The following is a 22,500-nucleotide window of genomic DNA, read 5'->3' on the forward strand; positions in this document are numbered from 1 at the left end:
ATGTTACAGCCGGCTCAAGGCATAGCCGTCACCTGGGTATTCTTGTTCATTTAATGGTCTTCAGTTTAACATAGAAGAACTAGCTCCAGATTGAAAGTCTTTATTTGCTTTCCCTGCCAAACCTTGTTAGCTCCTCATGTACGAATTTACTTAACTTTGTTTTGAAAATTAACAGCCTGTTAGGGTTAAATTATCTTTCAAGATTTTGAGCTTCTTTGTTGTTATTAACGGGTGGTTTACGAAGATAAATTCAAAGATAGAGTGCAGACCGCAGACCGCAGGCCAACCCTAACTCAAAGTTATTGAAAGCTAATCGTTTGAATTTGGGTGCTTAGAGACTTACTAAATACTATTTATCAGCGCCAATTGTAGGCAGTCCGCAGTCTGCGGTCTGCAGTCTGCAAATGCCGCACAGGTATTTCTTACCTCTCGCATCATTTAAATATCAGAAATATTTCAACCACGTCGAAACGTCTAGAACAGCTATCACCATGCCGTACACGATAAACAACTGGTTTTTAAACGTGCTAGAACGTTTTGCTCAAGATCTTTCTAGAGTCTAGATGACGGCAGCAAGGTATTTGTTGCTTAGCATGAAAATGACTTTCCCCTATGAAATGAACAACTCATGGTCAAGAAAACACGAACGTTGATATCGTCTCTTACTCACAACGCCAGATAAGGAAGGAGGTACCTGCAGTTTTAGCCGTGTTTCTTTTGAGACAAGAGTAAGTCTACTCTCAATAATGGGTAACAAGCAATAAATATAAATTACTTCATAGAAAATGCGACGGACGGATTCTTATTCACGAGTTGCAAAACTTGGGAAAACGAACCACTCAGCACAGAGAACGAGAGAGTTTTCCAAAGTTTTGCAAGGAGTCAATAAAAATTCATACAAAGCAATTTCTGTGCTGTACTTTGTTTGTTATATATATATCTCTAAGGAACTGGTTATAAAGTACAGGAGCGGGTGGACCATCATTTTTGTGCATGAACCTGAATAGGGTGGGTCAAGGGAAATCATGGTGTACGTTGGGGGTGGGCCTTTAAAAAAAATATGCTTCAATTTTATTGGACATACACATGGCCCTAGAAGTCTTCTCAAAATCATGGCAAGACAGCAACATTCACGGAACTTCAGATATACTAAAATTTTTTGCATATGATCTGTATTATTAGTGAAATTATTATAAGTATCGATGTCAAGGTCTATTTGATTTTCTGCGTAACGGCATTGAAAAATGCACAAAATGCAGTCCACAGCAACCCAGTTTTTCAAACTTCCCCGGAAAAGTACATGGGCCCGGACCCCTCCAGAATCTCAGATTTTGTCTATGAGAGCCCTCATCTCTCAATTGCACGTATCCAGCACAAAAACCTATATATCTTCAAATCTGGTGGCAACGCAAGAATGCTTAAAGTAGCGTGATAAATAATTAACATAACCTGAAGTTGCAAGGGGCATGACGTGGGGGGGGGGGGGGGGGGGGGGGGGAAGTCTGGGTCACTACTGTTTGTGCTTGGATTCAAGGGTGGATTCAAGGGTAGGCTACTTTAAATTTCGTTTCACTAGGAGGAGTATGCCACTAAAAAAAATACGAGAGAATTGTGAGATCATTTCGCTTGTCCCAAATTACTGTCAGATAACCATGTGCAATGACAAATTCGGACTCCGTTGACTTAGCTTACACTGTTAACACAAATATTGAATGTTCCTCCTTTTTCGATTCGGTCTCAATAAGATCATCTGAAGGCAAATCCAGAGGAACAAAACAGGAAGCCGAAGTCATGTTTTCAAAACGCAAAATTCGACTGGGGAGCTGATTTCAAGACCGCGCTTCTCAGAAGCCGTTTGAATGCTTTGCTCCGATTGGCTAAGTGATTCTACAATGGCCTGTGATTGGTTACATGTTTCACATGTAAAGAATGCCGATGCCAAGGTGATTGGACGTATCGCGTTTTTCACATGCGAAAATATAACATATCAAATTCTATTTATTTCAAGAATAAAGAATGGCTTGATAGCTCTGAGTTTTGCGTCAAAATACGGCCAAAACTCCATTGCCTATAGGGGGCTGTGCTCTGGAACGCCATAGGTCGTTCAAAATGTTCTATTTTAGAGTGCATGGACATGAAATCCTTTTTGAAAAATGTCGTTAAATGTTATGTTTCTAACGATTTTAATTTCAACGTTTTAGCTCTGCAAATAATTAACAATAGATCTCAGAATTTCGTTTATTTTTAAATTTTCTTCTTAAATCTTAGAATGCCTATTTTATTAGGAATGATTTTATTTTATTCCCTTAAATGTAGTTTTAATATTTTTTTACCATTTTATCACTAATTTGTAATTCTGTACACGACCCCACAAGCTTTTAGCTTTGAATTTGATATCGTGTATAAATAAACAAAGATTGATTGATTGATTGATTATTGCCTAAAATTCTCGCTATATATGTAATATTCACTGGAATTTTTTGGTCCGCAAAAGATACTTAACGAGACTGTGATACTTTCTTTGTAAAATTTCAAATTTTCAAAGCGTCATTACACGTCACAGAGATAAATTGCGCTTAAAGTCTCAGAGGCAGCTTATTGTGCAATGGACTTTCGATATTCAGTAATGGTTTTTTGGCTCACAGATCAGAAAAAGACGGGATTATGCTAATGAGGCAAAAATTGTGAACAAAGTTTCCTCTAATTGAGCTTGGAGAACAGCCACCAATAGATTTGGTTTTATCAACGGAGTTGATAATGTAAATTGGCCACCGTACAGAGATTCGTATGGTGGCCAATTTACATTATCAACTCCGTTGATAAAACCAAATTTTTGTATACTACTTCCCCACCGACGCAGCACCACAGTTTCTTTAGAAACTACCCCCTTCAGCCACCAAAAGAGGCTTGGTGTGTGCATGGAGAGGAGACAGTGTGATAATACGATATATATGTAGCTTTCTTTTGCAGTAAATACAGCGGTGGTTTTAGGTGTGAGACATACGTAGATGCCCATATTAGACTACAAAAAGATTTATATAGACTTATCAGGGTGGAGGGTACTTACTTTTCTAGCAAGCTTAAGTTTGATACGAAAATTGTATTTGTTACGATACTTTTCTATCATTTTGACTTGCTCAATGTAGTAGGGTTGACTGGAATTGTTTATAAGGATACTTTTTTTCTGGAGAACAAGTCAAGCTTTCACAGTTCAATGATCTAGGAGATATGAATGTTAATTCCTACCAAATATAACGTTGAAAATTGCTTACGTTTTCAATTTTTGATTAAATGTAACCAGGCAATGTCAGAACAGCACAGCAGGACTGGTTTCTGTTGCTGTAAAGACATTTGCTCTATTTGCAATCGCGAGCAAAAAGAGGCTTTTTGACTGTGACGAGGAAACCTAAGATTTGATAGATTATTTAAAGTTTAAAAAATTAAGCGTGTTTTAAAAGTGAGAGAAGACATTCACGAACCACAACATTAATTATCAGAATAGCTTTATTGTCAGTCTTGCATAATTTATAGGTTCTTCATTGACATTTAAAGAACGATGGCTTAATTAAAATACCGGTCGTGCGGCAAAACAAGACTAAATTATAGACTGGAAGAGGAAATAGACTTTGCAATTCTGTTAAAAATGGTTAACATAGCCCGGCATCTCTCTTTTAAGAGTCTCTTTTTATCGTTTGGAGTCAGTGTCAATATTTTACCAAAGATCTTATTCCCAACAAGGTTTGAACTTTCTGAAATTGCAGGTTTGGTTTCAGATGGGTTAAAATAATTCTTAATTCTTTCCGTTTTTCTTAGTATTCGGCTATCATTAAGAAACTTACCATGCCTTAAATTATCGACTGAGATGTCCATCGTTAATTTTACTTGCTCCAGTTATTGATCAGTAAACGAGCCTCGCAATGTAAATGCTCCTACGCACACGCTGAGGGAATTTATAATCAATTCCACTTGTCATTTCAATGCCATGTGACGAATAATTGAAGTAAAGCAATTTGGTCTCAGGAGACTGAGAACGTACCATAAATGGAGCTCACTTTTGCGACATATTTAAAAAATGCGCTTCCGGGAATGTTAAGAAATACTGGCTCGCTGATCTCTTGGATATCTGCAGTGTTCTCAATCTTTGCTCCTAGCGTACTCGCACCGACGCAATTTTAGAATTGGGACACCTGCCACTAGATATTACATTTCAGTCCATTCTATTGACATTTACAAGAATTTCTTCGCAATTTTAGTTCGGACTTCGCCGCCTTGAAGCAATCACTCCTGCGGTCCACTCTGAAGATCTTTAAATCATCTTCCAGGTGCTACCCGCTTCTCCTTCCTGAGGTAAGAATTGTTCCTAACACATACAAACTTCAAAGCTTCACGACAAGTTTACTATTTTAATGTGTTGTTTGCATTCGTGATGCAAAAACTCCTTTATTGCAGTAAGAGCACAGGTTATTCCTCGTGTAAAGTTTACCGTCATATTTCGCGGCAGTTTTTCTTGTAAAAATCTTATATGTGATTGATCTTAGGTCGTTTTGTTGCAATTGCACAGTAAAGTTGAGATGTAAAGCTCTTGTCGAGACTTTCTCGCGTTAAGAGATTTTGCCTAGACCCTTCGATCGGCGAGACTGTCATTATCCGCAAATGCTAGCTAAGCAGGTGTTTTTGTCACACACGAAGATATCAAAATAATTCTTTTCATTCGAAATTGTGTGGACTATCAAAACTACGCAAGTTAGAGGACGCTTTTATATAGACTGTGACACAGCACCTGTATGGCTCCTTTACATCTGAGAAATTTGTTCTCAATATTTCAAACTGGCTTTCCTTTGACAGGTCAAATGGAGCTGAGGTGGATTATTTTAGCTGGATGCGGAGGCGGAATTCTCCTTTTTGCGTATGTCGCATTTGTCATTTACAAAATTGCACAACGTAGAAAGAGGTGAGCCTGAAATGACCAAGGAGGGGGTGGGTCGATATTAAACAAGTATTCACCGAAGTGGAGGTGGCTAGATGATTTTAACTCATTTACTCCTGCAGAGATTACAGCATTTTCGGACGCAATGCGCACGAATTACTCGGAGGTGAATAGCAAAGATTAGTATAAATACACAGGTGATTATACAAAATCGCGAGCTCTCATTGGCTCGCTATCTCGGATTATCAGCCGATAATCACCTTGACGGACAAAATGGCTGCCAGTAGTCGTTTTGCCACTGTAAGTGAAGATGATTTCGCGTTGAAATGTTTTTTTTTTCTCTTTTTTGAAATAATCACCTGTGTATTTATACTAAAACAATTATTCGCCTCAGACTCAGTGATTATCAGTGAATATTCACCTCGACCTCGTCTCGGTGAATATTCACCGATAATCACTTCGCCTTTGGCGAATAATTGTTAAATATCCGGAGTTTGAGTAGCCAATCAGCGCTCGCGTTCAACGCTATCCACTGTTTTAGTATATGCTAATTTAAACTGTTTGCTTTTAAATTACTAATTAGCTAAGTGACATCTGTTTACAGCAAACTTTGTTCAAATGGCAATCTCGTTTTCAAGTTATAAGTTAAATGCTTCATTTCAAACGGTCAATAATACACGTCGAACTCTTTAGGCAAGATAAAGGGGTTTTATGGCAACTGTAACGCACGTTGCATCTGGAAGCATGTAACATGATTATTTAAAAGAACTCGGAGTCGGTGTCGTTTATGTCTTGTCTGTAAGTATTGAGACATGTATGTAGCGTCCCCCCACTGCCTGCCTCGAATAGCTTTTGCTAAATGTAGGTAGTATGTATGGGTGATCATTATTGCTTTACCGTTAATAAAGTTAAATTGAATTTTAGTTTGATTATTTTGGGTGCAGGTCAAAGGAACGTGATCCAGAAGGTCTTACATCCGATAAAGATTGGGCAGTTCACGTAACAGACCTTATCGAGAGAAGACAAGATGGGCTTTGCAAGGATACAATATCACGATCGACCAAACTGCGCCGTACAACCACCATTCCAGGTCACCCTGAGGTTGTCCTGCAATCTGTTACTACACTTGAAACGCCAGTAAAAAGGTCACAAAACTATCTTACAGGCAGGAAGGAAAGATCAGAGCACAGAGTGGGCGAATCTTCATACACTGTCGAACCATCATCTGAAGGTATTAGAAGTCATGCAGATGACCAAAGGACTGAATACAGATGGCAGGAGTTATTGCGTCAGTCCAGTAATGCTAAGATAACGCGGAGTCGTTCATACCATTACTCTAACCCGCCAGAACATCGCAGAGCATCGGTTCGCTCGTTAAATCTTGACAAAGAGTTCCAAGGACAACTCGATGATATAAAAGGTAAATCACTCAGAGGGCATAAGTCGCACGGATCATCTTCAAACCAAATTGCTTCGATCAATAAAGGCGCAGTATTGAAAGACGGAAAAGTGAAATCCCTACACCAGGAAACCAGAAATGGAAAAACAAAAATGACCAGATCAGGGTTCGTTCCATCTATGGTCGCTACATCAGTAGCCCTGAATCAACAAACAGATCCTCCAAGGAAGACGATGGAGTCTCCTCAATTGCGTCCAGAAGCAGACTACCATACGACGTCAATCGATGAGATCGCAAAAAGCAGCCACAAAGTTCGCAACACAACGGATAACCTCGAGAATGGTATGCAGGAACACCAAGGGCCAGCTAGCGTAGACGTAAGCACGCAAGCTATTACCAGCAGCAGCAACAGGAACGTTGAACCAAGGAATGCCAACAAGCATATCAGCCGATCTGGGTCTGCACCTTCCACCGAAGCTAAGGAAAGTGTCTTTAGGCGTGAATTGGAGCTACCTCCGAGACAAAGAAGTATGTCTCTTAGGTGGATTCCAGAGCCAGACTATCAGTCAGTGTCACTTGAGGAACTCGTTTTGGCGACTCAAAGTTACGATAAACCAGCCCAAGAGACAAACATCTGCATCGTGGAGATCCATAGTCCACCAAACAAAGTTAGGAAATCTGTTGGCAGCAGAAATGTCGAAAATGGTGTACAAGAGTCATACGCAACAACAGACTACTACGATGAAAGGCAGGGTTTATCAAACGATGATCAACAGCTAAGCGCTGCTTCAGATTTTGTAAACAAATCATTTTCATTGCCAGGAGTGGCTAAGCGTGTAACGTCAGACCGAATTCCTGAGAATGACAGAAGCCTGGAAAAGGGGAACCGAACAGCAATAAAGATTAAAGACAACATAGACGAAACTGTATCAGTAAGACGTTATGTTGAAAACCTTCAAGGTCAAATACCCCAAGGGGGCCTACATACTGGAAACGAGAACAGCAGTCCCGAAGAAGCAAGTAACGAAGACCGAATGGCCACATCAACAACAGTCGTTAACGACAGCAACGGCACAGAAAACTCATCAAAAGAAAGTCCAGCAGCAGTTATTGCAGAGCAAGAAGCCAAAGTTGACAGCAGCCCAGGCCTTCGTCCTTCCTTGATAAAAGAACCCGAAGTCAGATCGATTGGTAAAATGAGAATAATAAAAAATGACGATCCCCCTCCTTGGCTGACGACTCAAGAAAGAACTCTCAAGCTTCCCATAAGAGAAAGTCCACAAGTGACCTTGGAGAGATCTTCTTCAACAAAAGAGATGCAGCTGCAAGATTCGCCTTCGACGGCACTATCAGGTCCTCACAGCACAACTGGGACGACAAGGCCAAGCTCAGGAGACTTGGTGAAAGTAGCTTTAAAGAAAAAGAACGGACTAAGCAGTGTTGATATCAACAACAATGTCAGCAATGAAGATCAACAAAGGAAACTCCTACAGTCCACGGACCTGACAGCAACGACTTTCGCTGGTGTCCGAGTTGGTAATGAAGTATCAATAAACATGTCTGTAAAAGAAGAGGCAGAACATTCCTCAGTCAAAGGAAAAGAAAATGGAATTCTTACTTTAGAGGAGAAGAAGAAACACTGGAAACGCGAACAGATTGTAGATCAGCTTCACAGCGCTCGACAAAGGAATTCGAGCCAGAACTACATATTTGGTACTGGTCTTGCCTATCAATCTTGTATACCAGAACTGCAAAACAAACTAAAGGAACTGACATTGGCCAAATAAAAATTCAGTTTAATTAATTCCATGAAAATCTGAAAGAAAATATATTACTAAGAAAAACTTAGACCTTAGTCTTGGAAGCAGAGTTGGTGCTGGGGCGAGATCACTCGCCCTTCACAATGTGGCCCGGGTTTAATGCTCGGACTCAATGCCGGTACGCGGATCTCCACTCTGCTCCGATAGATTCCGGGTTTCCCCTCTAATCAGAAAGCAACATGATTGGGTCTACTTTATTTCAATCATATGTAAGATTTGCATTCTCCCCTGCAAGCAGAGTTTTTGTGCTTTGTTCGACAAGCTCGAGACGAAGTGCATTAAACATATTAACGTGATTTATAGTTTAAATGGAAAATGCTAGCGATTTTTGTCGCCACTTTTTCAGCATCTGAAATAATTTCAGTCATAGAATCTGAGATAACTCTGAACCCTAACTTCCATATCAGAAGAGTTTCGTGTTCAGCTAGAAGAGCACGCGACTTAATGAATGCATATTAAGGTGGCTCAAAGCAGTTTCAATACTTTCAAGAGACCTTGTTATTACAAGGATTGACACTACAACAATTTATCACATAAAAGCAATGTTATGGTACCATGTGACACATTAATTATTGCTGAACAAGATGCAGTCATTTTTTGACGTAACCAGTTACCATGGTAACAGGAAAGCCTTGCAAAAACACCCTACATTTTAGCTTTAGTTGCTCATATCTGAAAAATGAAGTCGGTGACCCCAATTTTTTATTTCACAGAAGTGATCAACAGGCCAAGATGAAACTCCCTGGAAAGTTTAAAAAAATGATATGCAGCGGATTCAGAGCTATACTAAATTTCCAATTAGTTAAGGTAGCTCTGAATCTGTTCCACAGACATTTCACACACTTTCTAAAATTATTTGAAATCTGACCCCCCTTCCCCAGAATAACTATTGCCTCCAAATTTGTTATACAGTGGTAGAAGGAAAATAGTTCAGTACTCTTAATATGGCAAATCTAACATGTAAGTGTAGGAAGACTAAAGAAGCTTTTGGTTCAATAGGATGATGATAGTTTCTACGACTGGAAACCTAGACCAAGACACACGCAACTTTTAATAGCTTGTTTTGTTTATATGGCAGGAAATATTTTGTTTGGCATGATTTTCATACATGGTTTGTATTCGTGTTATAAGATGATATTAAAGAATCCCTTTATGATCACAATGGCTTAATTTCTTGTGACCCTCCCTCTTTTGCTGTCTATTTGGTTTCATGGCCCTCCTTTTCGAAGGGCTCAAAAAACTGTCACCCTCCCTGTTTCCACCCCCTCCCCCTGCTAATTTTTGACAGTCCTTTACTCAGAGCTGTGTTTCAAGTAAAGCCACAGTTGATAACCGTATTCGCTATGACCAATTTCACGACGCTTCACCTCAAGTTTACTTTATCCGTTGCTTTGAATGATTGTCCATCCACTCGCATCTTAAAGGCTCTGAATGCCTTTATTGACAAATAGCTCCATCTATTACTCAGCCTTCTATTACTTAGATCGCGACACAAACAGGGAAAGAGAAAGCGTTGGGTACGAGACATGCAGTTGTACAGTACAAGGGTAGAGTGAAGCGGGGGAGACAGACTTGAAACGGGGAGCCATGGAGTTTCAGCGCAGCAAAGTTCAGGCTAACTCAGTAAGGTAGGTAAATCGACCATTTGGACAGAAGATGTCAGGGTCCCCCGAGCTAACCCGGACTAGACAACGTAAACTTAACTTGTTTTAAACGACCAAAATGAAGAACGCTTGATGAGTAAATAATCATGTATCAAATCTAGCCTGATTCTCAGACGGTCCATGTCGCTCGTGTCAGAGTGCGGGACAGTATCAAATCTGGGAAAAAAACTCTTGCCAACAACTGAGATCTTTAGCCGAAAAAATCCGCGGTGAAGTATGTTTCAGATTTTGTTAAATTGGAAAGCCGAAAAACAAATAGATTGTTTCCATTAAACTGAAACCATAATTTTCAATACTTTTGAAGATGCTTATTTAATCATGAAACAATCGTTTAATCAAAGCAAGGTACATGCATTTATGCAATCATAAATCTCAACAAGTTTTTTCCTTGTCACTTGCAATCTCTTATCGCCATTGTGAGAAAGACGTACCACTTGGACTCCTGTAGGAGACAAAAATGACATTAGTAGAGATAAATAATGCAAACAAAGAGAACACAACTAAACACCATGAAAACTAGCAAAAATAATGATAAAAAGAAAATCAGAAGAAACCCGATGAATTGAACGACAGTGAACGACGTTTGATCATCGTAATTTACGAGGTGCAGTCGTCAGTGTCGGTAAAGAACCCTAAAGGGGCAACGTTTAACACGCCACTTAAGGCCAAACAATGACGTAGTTGTTAGTAAGGACTATATTCAAGCGGTCAAATTGATGTCGTCTGTAGCTGTGTCTTGAGACTTGAAATAGACAAAAGTGCTTCTCTTCAACTGTGACGGTTCCTTATGATTCAGTTGACTTACTGTGAACCGCCTCCAAACGAACCAAAGGAAGGAGTCTGCTGCTGCGGCTGCGGCTGCGGCTGCGGCTGCGGCATAATGCTTCCAAATCCGACCGCTTGTGTCGGGCTCTGACCAGACAGGGATCCAAACGAAGGGATATTAGTCTGTGATGCTAAGGCACCAAATGAAGGACTACCTGATGACCTGAGGAAGATAACGAGTAAAATATCTCGGTCTATTTAGAGGTTCTTTTTTTTTATCACAGACAGAAAGTCCACAAAACGGTATCTACCACTGTTTAAAGTATTGAGCTCAAGTAATGTCTCCCTAAATAACGTCCCACTGACTTTTTTGACTTAAAGGCTTGTGAGACAGGTTTATGATATATCAAGATACTCACTGTCCAAATAATCCTGAACTTCCAGTTCCAAAAACTCTGTAAATACACATGAAATTTGGACAATGTTAATAGCAAACCAACGAAGTTCACGGAGAGAATTTGCTTCAAAACAGCGCCAAATTGACCTGTCTAAAAATACCACCATACTCAACGATCAAGTCAAGCGTCGCATTTGATAGCTTTTCAAATTGGCATTTCCATTGTAAATGGCACGTTGAGTCTGTTCTTCAAAATTGTGCTCTCGAATTGTACACTTCTGAAGTCGAAGATGAACACAGACATGCATTTGCCGTCTACCTGGACAGTACCTAACTGCAACACACATAACAGCCTCCTCAAAGTCATTGGCAGAAACGTAATTTGACCGAGTGCGAAGGCCAGAAGAGCAATCCAATTCAGAGCGTTCACCATCGTGCCAATATATATATATATATATATTTGTTTTTCGGATTGATTTTTTTGCAATAAAGACGGCGACACACTCCGATCGCTGCGTTCGGCGAAAATCGCCTAGTGTGCTCGGCGCTGCAATTGCGATTTTCGCCGATCGCTGCGATTGGCGTACAAAATCGCCGATATCTAGCAAGTCAGATATCGGCGATTAAATTCGCCGCTATTCGCCTAGTGTGCCCGCTCCTGCGATTTTTTACGCCCGTCGCAGCAATTGCTGAACGATTCAATTAATAAGACCTTACGATTTTATCACGTAACTGCATTAAATGACGGCCAACAGCGATCGCTGCGATCGGCGTATAAAATCGCCAGGTGTGCCCGTATCACGGAGCGACGAAATTCGCTGGCGGTCAAAATCGCTGCGATCGGCGAACAAAACTGCCTAGTGTGTGAAAACGACAGTGTAATACGTACCCAGTCGACTGAGCAGTACTCAGACCTCCTTGAGGGGAGGCGCCAAATAAAGGAGTGCCCCCAAACGACGAACTGGAACCAAACGATGGTGCACCGCCAAAAACAGAAGATGAAGCCGGTGAAGCAAAGGGTTGGGATGAACCAAAAGCTGAACTGCCAGGTGCTGCAACGCACATGATTATATACCGTTCATTTATTTCACATGATTGTCATATACCATTAAGGTGACTGAACATAGTTTTAAGCACTCCTACTTCCATTTCTACCATATTTATGTAATTTTGCCTAGAAGCTCAAACTTGCTCATAATAGGTGCTACCACGAAGGTTTATATTTGTGACAGTTGGGCGCTCTGCAGGCTGTTACCATGGAAACATATCAAGATTAAAACAGGGCCTAAAAGATAATTATTCCTCGTTTAGGATGGCACACTCGAATAGTCGGGAGTACGTTTGTGAACACAACTCAAATACCTCATTAAATTTGACAAAGTGCACTCATATTAACCAAGCCTAAATATGCAACCCAACAAAAGACAGCGAAAACGAATCCTACAACAAACGAAAATTCGCCAATCAAATAATTGAGACTACGTAATGCAGTTAAGCGATTGATGTGTATATAAAGCTCACAGATGACCTTTGCTCACCACAACTTGCTCTTTCCTGATTAATAAGTTTCTTACCAGGACCTGATGCAGCACCAAAACCGAAACCGGACGACAACACTCCGCCACCTTGTGAACTGAACGTGTTGCCACCAGAAAATCCACCCGAAGATGAAGAGCCAAATCCAGGGCGAGAAAATGGGCCACCACTGAAAGAACTCTGCATGAAAAAAAGAAGAACAGCGCATCAACAACAGTGGCCCAAAAATAATTTTTAAAAAAATTCCCATGAAGAACTCTTACTTGATATCACGGCGACCATATTGACATACGAGAACAAATACAAGGCCGCCATGGTTGTTCCCTGAATTAATCCTTACGGAATTTAACTCTTTTCTCATACAAACATTTATCTTTTTTTTCGGTTGAGTAAATTGACGCACAGCATGTGACACAAGGCGGGGAATTGGACTCTATTTTTATGAATACAAATACACAAACACAACATTATATTTTCGTACATAAATGATGACTTTCCTTTCACAATAGATGACGTAAACCGCCATCTAACCTCTAATTTTGTCCATGAATAAGTTAAATCTCTCCAACTACGGCAAATATAATTTCAGACCTTCTGCTCCAGATTTTACGTTTTTATGGTGTACAATACAAGTGACCCAGGAGCAAGATCTGCTCCTTTGGCGATCTGACTTGAAATGCACAGGTTCGTCGGCTTTCAAGTGCGCCATGTCTGTTTACCTTCTTGAAATACAGTCGTTTTTAGCGTAAATCAAGTTTTAAGAAACTCTTTATCAATAGGAAGACATTTAACACTGCACTGGATCGTTTGTTATACACTGTAAAAGAAACGGGGTGCAGGGATGGCGCAGTGGTGAGAGAACTCGCCTCCCGCCAATGTGGCCCAGGTTCGATTCCCAGACTCGGCGTCATACGTGGGTTGAGTTTGTTGGTTCTCTACTCTGCACCGAGAGGTTTTCTCCGGGTACTCCGGTTTCCCCTCTCCTCAAAAAACCGACATTTGACTTGATTTACTTTCATTGTTCATTTCAGTTTACAGTGTCCTCAATTAGCGCTCCAGCGCTAGAACGACTAGACACTTAAATAAAGTTCCCTTCTTTCTTTTCTTTCCTTTTTCAATTTAATTTAAGTTACACCTTTTCTTTCATTTCACAGCGTTAAGAGCTGAACAGTGGCGATACGAGCACTGCAAAACAACAGGATATATCGGCCAAAACAACAACAACAAAACCAACAACAGTTAGTTTTGCCACTGTGCATTCGCATTTTTAATCATGGGATTTTATTTTCTGTCAAAAAGTTGAAAATCTGTAGCTTGTTGAGAACGCAACCACATGGCGATACACTCCACAGTTGTTGTAGTTTACAACAGACCTCTTCTTGGAGAGAAACACTTACGAGTTTAAAGAGCTGGAATAACGTCCGCATGATTGTTATTAGGCGATTCATATTTTACATTATAATGTTCTCACGGCTGCCCGTTGTCTTCGCCTCAGCGCGCGCACTCTCTGTCACTCTCGCTAAGGTATGGCGTGATGTTGGAACATTGAACTGACATGTATGACAGCGAGCCTTTCCTGTATTATATATATTAAAAATAAGTACAAACCTTAAATACATCTTCTCCGGACTTTCCACTGAACAATGATGATTCTAATGATAAAGGATTAAACCGTGTTAAATTCAGAACTTTACAGCGTGTTCAAAAGAAAAGACGAACAGGCAGAATTTTCTTGCACCCGCACGCACCACTCCACTACCTCCCGCGCCCGCGCCCGCGCCCGCGCCCGCGCCCGCGCCCGCGCCTTTTCTCTCGTGATTCGTTTAGAGAAGGTCGGAGAACAATGGGCACCGAAAAATGTATAACGGAAAGAATGAAACCTAATCTAGAGATGCATCCTCTCTCTATCGGTCCAATAAAACCCCTGTTTCGATGAAGGATTGGCCACTTGCATAGTTTCGTTGAAAATGAGACGCGCTCGGGATTAATAGAGGATGTCTTGTCTTGCTTTTCGGTTTGTTTCGTTTGAAATAATTTTCCTCCTTCCGTCTTCAGCTTTTTGTAGAAAGCAAAGGTACGAAGGTGTGTACTAGTGTACTGTTAGCTACCACTCCACACAAGAAATAAAACCTTGGGTCCAATAAAAAACAAGAGATCACAAGGCAAAAAGAAACGACATGTAAAACAATAAGAAACATGAAATAAACTAACGTGTCGTTGCAGGCACTGCAAATCCTTGAGCCACAATAAAAGGGTTTTCTTTATTCGCCTGCGATGTACCGGTACCTGGTCCCCCCAAACCGAACCCAGAAAAGCCAAAACTCAAAGCTGCAAAACAAGGTAAACAATGAAAACCGTAAGTTGCATCTTAAGTTGGTATTACGGCGTCGAACGTCCAGAAATGTCGCAGTAACGATTTGTTTAGTATTGGGGGCCGAGATGCCTACATGGGATACTAAACACAAGTCTTGGATTTCAAGGTCCACCATTACTCACGTTGAAAACTGCCCGATTGGACCTCAGAGGGTTGGTTACAGGAGAAAGTGACGTAATTTACTCATTAGCTTAAAATTTCAGCGCGTAGATGCAGCTTATTATATGTGAAAACACGAACGCCCGAAACTCAAGTGCTGTATATATATTCAATCGTGTACACACCGTCGCATTTCATTCTTAAACTAACGAGTCTTTGACGTAATTTTCACCTTGATCCAGCTCTCTCAAGATTTTACAATGAGTACAGCGAATAGGAAAATTCCAGTTAAAATAAATAGGTGTCTTTTTCAAATCAAGGCTTAAGACTTGGTCACTTAGTGTTTAGTTAACATAGTTTTGATTTCCAAAGAAAAGAAGAAAATTGATTTTTTGGTCATAGGAGCACTTTCAGGTTTATCTGACGCACTTGTCTTACCATTCTCCGCTGGCTTTGATGCCGATTGGTTGAAACCACTACTGGTGGCTGGAACGAATGATGTCTGGCCGGGGGACGGTTTTGCTCCGAAGGTCAGTGATGTCCCGGGTGATGTGACCGCAGACCCAAAGAGAGGGGCAGAACCGAAACTACTTGCTTGAGTACTAACTGGAGGGGTGAAAGTCCCAAACACCGATTTGGGCGCAAAAGCTGTAGATGATGATGTTCCAAACACGCTGCCACTTGATGATGTATTTGAAGTAATTCCCAAAGATCCAAACCCAATGACACTTTCTGCACTTGACACTAATCCAAAGGCACTGGTGGGGCTGGAGGCGTTCGCAAACAGTCCACTAGTAACTGAGGCTGATGTACCATCAGCAGAGGTAAGTATCGTCGTGGTTGACTGAGGTGACGACAATATGGTGACTGGAGGACTTCCGATTGGTGCTGACACATTTGTGGTAGTGTGCATGATACTTGGAAAGAATGCACCGGCAGTGCTTGTGGCAGAAAATGCCGATGGAGGTGATCCAGCGGACAAAGTAATGAAACTATTCGCTGCTGAGTTCGCAGGGGGTGTTGTAACAGAAGCTTTGAAACTAGTTGATGACAGCCCAAATAAGGCACCAGATGTAGAGGGAACTGTGGTAGTAACCGAACCAAACATGCTTGAAGCCTGAGGAAGTGTAGGCACTGCAGTCTCAGAGGGCAGCACTTTAAGAGGTTTGCTACTTTCCGAAAGTGCCTGTGCAAACACACCTCCTACTCCCGATAGACCGCCAACACTGGGCGACGTAACGACGTTTACTGCACTTGTATCCGGACTTCCAGACAACGTTCCCAAAGACGAAGATGGGGCTGAAGTAGGTACTGTATTCGTTGTACTTATAGCTGTGCCACTAGCCTCTGACAACCGCAACAAAGAGCTTATGATGCTTGTAGAGCTATCCGGACTTCCAGAAAACGTTCCCAAAGACAAAGATGGAGCTGAAGTAGGTACTGTATTCGTTGTACTTATAGCTGTGCCACTAGCCTCTGACGAGCGCAACAAAGCGCTTATCATGCTTGTAGAGCTAACAGCTGCATCACCAAGGCCGGGCGACCTTCCTACGTCGCTAGAGGTAGCAGGATTCCCAAAGAGCGATCCACTACTTGTCGATGACACACAAAATGAAAAAGGTGCTGTCGTTACTGGTGCAGGTAATCCACTAGAATAGGTAATGCTTAAATTTGAAATTGACGAAGGCACACTGGACTGTAAAAAATTATAGACAAAAATCGGATGAGTTTAAGACTTGGCTAAGTCAGTTCGCTGCACGTTTTGTGTCATACTTACCTCCTTACTCTTCTCTTGTTGTTTATCTGTTGGTTCTTTTGGTAAAATTCCAATACCTGAGCCAATTTCATCTGTCTTAACACCAGAGCCGAGTGCAATCCCTGTGTTGCTAGAGGGGCCAAGGTTCTTAAAGAACGATCCACTAGTTGTGGTTGGCACAGAAAATGAAGATGATACTGACGTTACTGGTGCATTAATTCCACTAGAATTGGTAATGCTTGATTTTGATGGCACACCGGACTATAAAAGCAAATAAAGAAATTGAAGTAAAGTCGTAGAAATTTTGTTCAACATTTATACATATCAGTTTGTCGTCCAGCATTGCGAACGCAAGGAAAAAAACACAAAACAAGAATTATTGACTTCACATCCTGGCTTACTCAACTCACTGTATTTTTTACCTAACTTACTTCTCTACTTTCCTCTTGTTTTTTAGCTGTTGGTGATCCAAATAAATTCCTTGTAACACCAGAGTCGACTGCAAGCACCGTGTTGCTAGAGGAGCCAAGATTCTTGAACAAAGATCCACTACTCGAGGGTGGCAAAGAGAATGAAAATGGCGCTGTAGTTACCGGAGCAGTAAATCCACTCGAATCTGTAATGTTTGGTTGAGAAATTGATGACGATAAACCAGACTGAAACAAAGTGAAACGTCCGGTTTTACTGAAATGCATAAAACAAGAAACAAAAATCGAATGCTTCATTCTGTTCTTATGGTATGGTGCATTGTCATGCCACCTCCTGAATAAGTGGGAATGAAAAGAAAGAAAGAGAGAAAGAAAACAACCCCAAGATCCAAAACCCCATACTATGTAAGCACCGCACATTTCCCACCACACTTACCTCTCTACTTTCGTCTTGTAGCTTATCTGTGGCTGTTCCCGATGCATTTACATCACCTGATACAAATAAATTTCTGCTGACCGTCTGGCTTGGTGCTATACTTCCTGCAGAAGAACTCACGACAGGCATCTGACTGGATGTTGTGACATTGAGATCGCCACATTTGCTACTAAAACTTAACAGATTAGGCGCTGAAAATGAGGTCCCAGAAGAAGACCCAAGATTCAAACGACCACCAGCTTGAGGAACAAAGCTTGCTGAAACCGGGGAACTGGGCAACTGTCCAAGCGGAGGAGCAGCAGGTGACGCTCCTGACAATGATAATCGCAATCCACCTGTAGTAAATGTAGTCGAAGAGGTGGGCACTGCTGGAGCAAACGAAGGCTTAAAGATGGGCATGGGATTCACAGTGACATTAGGTGCCACAGTGGAACGACTTTCAGATTGCTGAGGTGAGGTCTGTGGTTTGAAGGTCACCACAGGAGGACCAGGCTTGCCACCCTCAGTTGACTTGAAGACAAACTCTGTGCTACATTGTGGCTTTGTTGAGGGCTTCTTAGCTTCTGCTGTTGCTGCCATCAAGGCAGCATTTGCAATTGCTTTCGCGGCTGCATTCTCGGCATCACTGACTGCGTTTTGTGACGGCTTTTGGGTTTGCGGTTTGTAAGCCACAAGTGTAACTGGTTCGATGCCCGCAGAAGGATCGAGGTTGTTGTTGCTTGGCAGCTGAAGACCATTTTGAGCTGCAGAAGCCCTGTTCAGGGCAGCCATCCCCGCAGCAACATTTGGCGGAATTCCTGAGCTAATAACTTTAATGGCTGGGGTAAATTCACTCTTAGTTGGAGCTGCTGACGAAAGTGATAGCTGTAAGAGTAAAAAAAGTGAGAAGCTAATAAATCTCGTCGATGAGGGGTTCAATAAAGCCACAGCAACAAAGCAGAAACATTTTGGAATATACTGCTAGTACTTGCGTTACAATACAATACAACACAATACAATACAACCCAATACAATACAATACAATACAATACAATACAATACAATACAATAGAGCGAGTTTCAATCGACTGTCGTAAAACCAAAACCAAAGTAATTACTTTGGCCAATCAAAAGGGTCGGAGACAATCCAGTAAACCACTCAAACCTCGAAGTAATTACACGTAGCCGACACAAAGCGCGGGAAAATGTGCACGCGCGAAACACGATTGGTTTTGGTTTCACTTCTGATTGGTTAAAAACTGGCGCGAGAACTTTGAACCAATCATTGAGTGAAGTAAATGCAAAACCAAAGCAATTCGCTAATTACTTTTGACACTCAATTGAAAACCGCTCTACAATACAAACTTAATTGATCACTCCCCATAGGGGCTTTTAAGGGCCAATGAAACACAACGAAAAAAAACGACAGAACAGAAAAGCAACACTGTTAAGAATCATAACTGGCCGGGGGTCAAACCAGCTGGCTATTTAGAAGTGCAACCGAGATGTTGAGCCAGGGACTACCAGAATCAAATTCAACGAGTGGTTAGAACGGGTCTTGAATCCGGGAACTCCGGATCTCAAGGCAAGCCTCCCAACAACTGGGCCGCACTGCCTCCGCGTAAAATTGTTTGTACCTGTTCCTTGGCAGCAGGAAGGAAAAAGCCACTTGGTTGATTCGATACTTCTGTTTTTTCCGTGTTTGGCACTGTTTGTAATTCAGCTGATTTACCGACAGCTGTAAACGCTCCCGATGCAGTAATTTGGCGGGTGGGCTTAGCTGGTGAGCTCTCTGCAGCTTCAGGTTTGACTGCCACAGCTACGGTATCATTGAAATCCTCTTTATCTTTCGCCACTTCATCCTTAGACGCACCAGCGGAAGACACAAAAGCCTTACCAACACCCAAGCTGAACCCGGATGCGGCTGATGAAGAACTGGACACAGTATCAGTAGCATCGGTCAGCTGTTCAAGTTCTCGGTCATTCCCATCTATATCAGTGTCGTCAACGACATCGTCATGGCCATGGTCTAATGACACTTCCTCTTGTTCCGTCAGTTGACTTTTCACGACAAATCTGTCCTTTGTGACTTCTGGTGGAGCACGTGTACTTATAGCGGGTGTAGAGGATGTCAGTGGCTCTTGAGATTTACTTGGCTTCAGTGATGGGGTTTTGGCTCTCGTGCTTGGAACTAACAAAGAAGAGAATATTCAAACAGGTCATTCGAGAAAATATGGGCTTTTCAAGGACACACACACACACAGTAACCACAACTCAAAAGGTCAGCGATAAAACAAGGCTCACCAATAATACTTCGCCTGACTGGGGTACTTCGTCTTTTCTGAAGCATGCTCCTTAGTTGAGCGCTCCTCTCAGGGGAAATTGGAACCGAAACAGGTGAAGTTCGTTGTACACGCGATTTACACTCTTCTTCGAAAGTCGCAGATGGGCTTCTTATCAGCGATTGCCTGCAATAGGCACAAAACAGGTTCTTTCAGAGATAGTAGAGAGAGTAAGCATCGCTTTTACGTGAAACGGCAAACGGCAGGTTGCTGCATGCCACAAAAGCATGTTTGTTTGTTTGTTATTTATTTGTTTAAACAGGTTGAAGTTTTGGCAGCTATTCAGCTGATATGGACCTGCTATACCCACCCACCCATATACTCACAGAGGACAGCCACAACACCACGAACTTCATCCCCTACTCTTCTCGAATACTGTGTGGGTTCTTTAACGTCCCACAGAGAACTAATGAACATGGAAGATATTTGTGAGACGGGGACTACGCTTTATAGTCCTTATCCGAGAAGACTTGAAGTCTAACCATATGCCGATATAATTACAAAGGCAGCACTTTCTCCTCAGTTATTTAAAGACCCTGAGTGTTGGTCCGGCGGAGTCGAACTCAAGACCTCCCGAATGGCAGCCCGGTGCTCAACCAACTGAGCCACCGGTGCGCGGCATGAAAATTATTGACACAGGGGTTTCGTTTGAGGCCGGAAGTTTTGTCCAGCTGTTTACCATTTCACTTCGAGTACTCTGAGGCTGTTAATTGTCTAAATTTCTAGATTTGTTGGCTTCTTTTTCTCCTTTTTTTCATTTGGACTTAGGTATCACTGACGAAACACAACACAATCACGCACAATCAATCCTGCAAACTAACAAGAACTCACATCGCCTTATTTTGCTTGCGGAATAATCGATCTGCTGGCATTTCATTCACGAGACAAGTTTAAAATATAAAAAGCATGTGTTAAAAAGCATCAGTTTCATTTACAGTAATATATAGGGGACCCAGGTCTCGTTGATGGTTCGTTCCAGAGGCACTTGCAATCGGCCTTACAACGGAAAATAATCCTGTCCGGTACTTTCATCAAGTAACAAATCCGGTACTTTGAAAAGCTATCGAAAACCCCGGTGAAACGCGTCTCTCGCTTGTGATATGTTGCCCAAATGTGTTTTGATTAAAGAGAAGAAAAGATATCATGGAATAGAGTTATTACACCTTTCAGGAATCAGCCCCAGATCATCACCCTCTTGTGGTTTTGGAGTTGTTTTTTTTTTTCATTACCTCGAAGTGTCAGTGTTTGTAGGATTTCTCTGCCAGGAGTTTGATAACAATATCCGGTTTTTAATGTCCTCTGCAATTTTCTGCAACTTGGCCTCCTTCAAAATAAAATTTAAAGAAATCCTTTTTCTTAATCGGTAAATTATAAACTTCCAGCATAATGGCCACAAAAATATGCTGTGTCCTACACTTTATCTTCTCATTTTGAACAATAATATTAGTTAACACGTGAACCCTTCATTTAGGAAAGATTCTTCATTTTTAACTCGAATTTTTCTATCTGATGACCTGTTACTACTACTGTACTTTGAAATCGTGAGGGTACTGGATCCAGGAAAACATAACATCATTAAGTTAAGTAGAGATGATGATCATCGCAGTTATTAAATAACGTTACTAGAGCAGTAACGAAAGGATTCGAACCCTGACCTCCGGCTGCGATTCCGATGCAGAGGTATATAATCCTGGTATTGCAGAGGTCAGTGTTCGAATCCCGTTTATGCAAGCCTGAAATTTCCTGGCTTTCCTTTCGTTACTGCTCAAGTAACGTTAATTAATTGCTGCAATGATCAGCATCTCATCGAATCTTAACTTGACTCTTCACTCAATTCAAATATATATGCATGCTTTCATATATTAACTTTCGTCGTATCATTAACTTAAAGTTAACTCGCAACATTATAAAATAAGTGAATGTACTGCATAAACACTTAAATTAATATGCATTATACTATCCATTTATTTTTACTCCCTAAACTGTATTTTCAAATAGCTCACTTGATCCAGTGCAATTTTCTGGTTCACTCTTAGGGTCTTATAAATTTCCTCCAGGGCTGGACTAGGAATAGACCTGAAGTGAAAATAAAAGAAACAAATCAAGCTGTACGAATTAATTTAGAACAGTACCTAAAATCAACTGAAGTTAATGCAAATCATATCAAATGCTGGTTTTTGAAGAGAGGGGAAAACCGGAGTACCCGAAGAAAAACCTCTCGGTGCAGAGTAGAGAACCAACAAACTTAACCCACATGTGACACAGACTCTGGGAATTTTTACCCAGGCCACATAGTTGGGAATCGAGTGCTCTCACCACAGGGCAAGTCCCGCTCCCTACAAAAAAATGGTTTGCATTCAAAGATTAAAAAAAAAACTGATGATAAGTGTCACCTTTTCCGTTCATTTTCTTTGTTCCACTGTTCATCAAGAACCATGTTAACCTCTCTGAGTAGAAAAAGAAAAATGATACACACTGTAATATCATTTATAACAAAACGGATATTCAATCATTGATTTTTGTCATTGTAAAATTTAAGGGTTTTACAACCAAAGTTCGAGATAAAACACTCTTAATG

The 22,500-nt window shown here is 41.3% G+C and overlaps 2 protein-coding genes across 4 annotated transcripts in view; one reads left to right on the forward strand and one right to left on the reverse strand.

Moving 5' to 3' along the window:
- LOC137990892 (uncharacterized) overlaps nt 1-9,296 on the forward strand; it is a 9,555-nt gene extending 259 nt beyond the window's left edge. Inside the window, exons 1-4 of one of the 2 annotated variants that reach the window (XM_068835998.1) lie at nt 536-728; nt 4,254-4,347; nt 4,846-4,951; nt 5,872-9,296. In XM_068835998.1, the coding sequence (XP_068692099.1) occupies nt 4,851-4,951; nt 5,872-8,113 (2,343 nt within the window). In that variant the 5' untranslated portion in view covers nt 536-728; nt 4,254-4,347; nt 4,846-4,850 and the 3' untranslated portion in view covers nt 8,114-9,296. Of the gene's footprint in view, nt 1-535; nt 729-4,253; nt 4,348-4,845; nt 4,952-5,871 lie in introns of those variants that run through there. The other variant, XM_068835997.1, reaches the window with a different exon arrangement.
- Nucleotides 9,297-10,102: 806 nt separating this feature from the next.
- Nucleotides 10,103-22,500, reverse strand: part of LOC137993380 (nuclear pore complex protein Nup214-like) — a 38,857-nt gene continuing 26,459 nt past the window's right edge. For both annotated transcript variants that reach the window (XM_068839196.1, XM_068839197.1), the window contains 16 exons: nt 22,316-22,369; nt 21,926-21,998; nt 21,152-21,246; nt 19,885-20,048; nt 19,218-19,771; nt 17,602-18,465; nt 17,169-17,393; nt 16,759-16,998; nt 15,420-16,677; nt 14,720-14,836; nt 14,117-14,160; nt 12,547-12,688; nt 11,862-12,024; nt 10,995-11,030; nt 10,616-10,798; nt 10,103-10,252 (listed from right to left, as the gene is read on the reverse strand). In XM_068839196.1, coding sequence (XP_068695297.1) covers nt 10,216-10,252; nt 10,616-10,798; nt 10,995-11,030; nt 11,862-12,024; nt 12,547-12,688; nt 14,117-14,160; nt 14,720-14,836; nt 15,420-16,677; nt 16,759-16,998; nt 17,169-17,393; nt 17,602-18,465; nt 19,218-19,771; nt 19,885-20,048; nt 21,152-21,246; nt 21,926-21,998; nt 22,316-22,369 — 4,249 coding nt within the window. In that variant the 3' untranslated portion in view covers nt 10,103-10,215. The remainder of the gene's footprint in view (nt 10,253-10,615; nt 10,799-10,994; nt 11,031-11,861; nt 12,025-12,546; nt 12,689-14,116; nt 14,161-14,719; nt 14,837-15,419; nt 16,678-16,758; nt 16,999-17,168; nt 17,394-17,601; nt 18,466-19,217; nt 19,772-19,884; nt 20,049-21,151; nt 21,247-21,925; nt 21,999-22,315; nt 22,370-22,500) is intronic.

Source organism: Montipora foliosa, chromosome 2 (assembly GCF_036669935.1).
Source record: "Montipora foliosa isolate CH-2021 chromosome 2, ASM3666993v2, whole genome shotgun sequence".
Taxonomy (NCBI): domain Eukaryota; kingdom Metazoa; phylum Cnidaria; class Anthozoa; order Scleractinia; family Acroporidae; genus Montipora; species Montipora foliosa.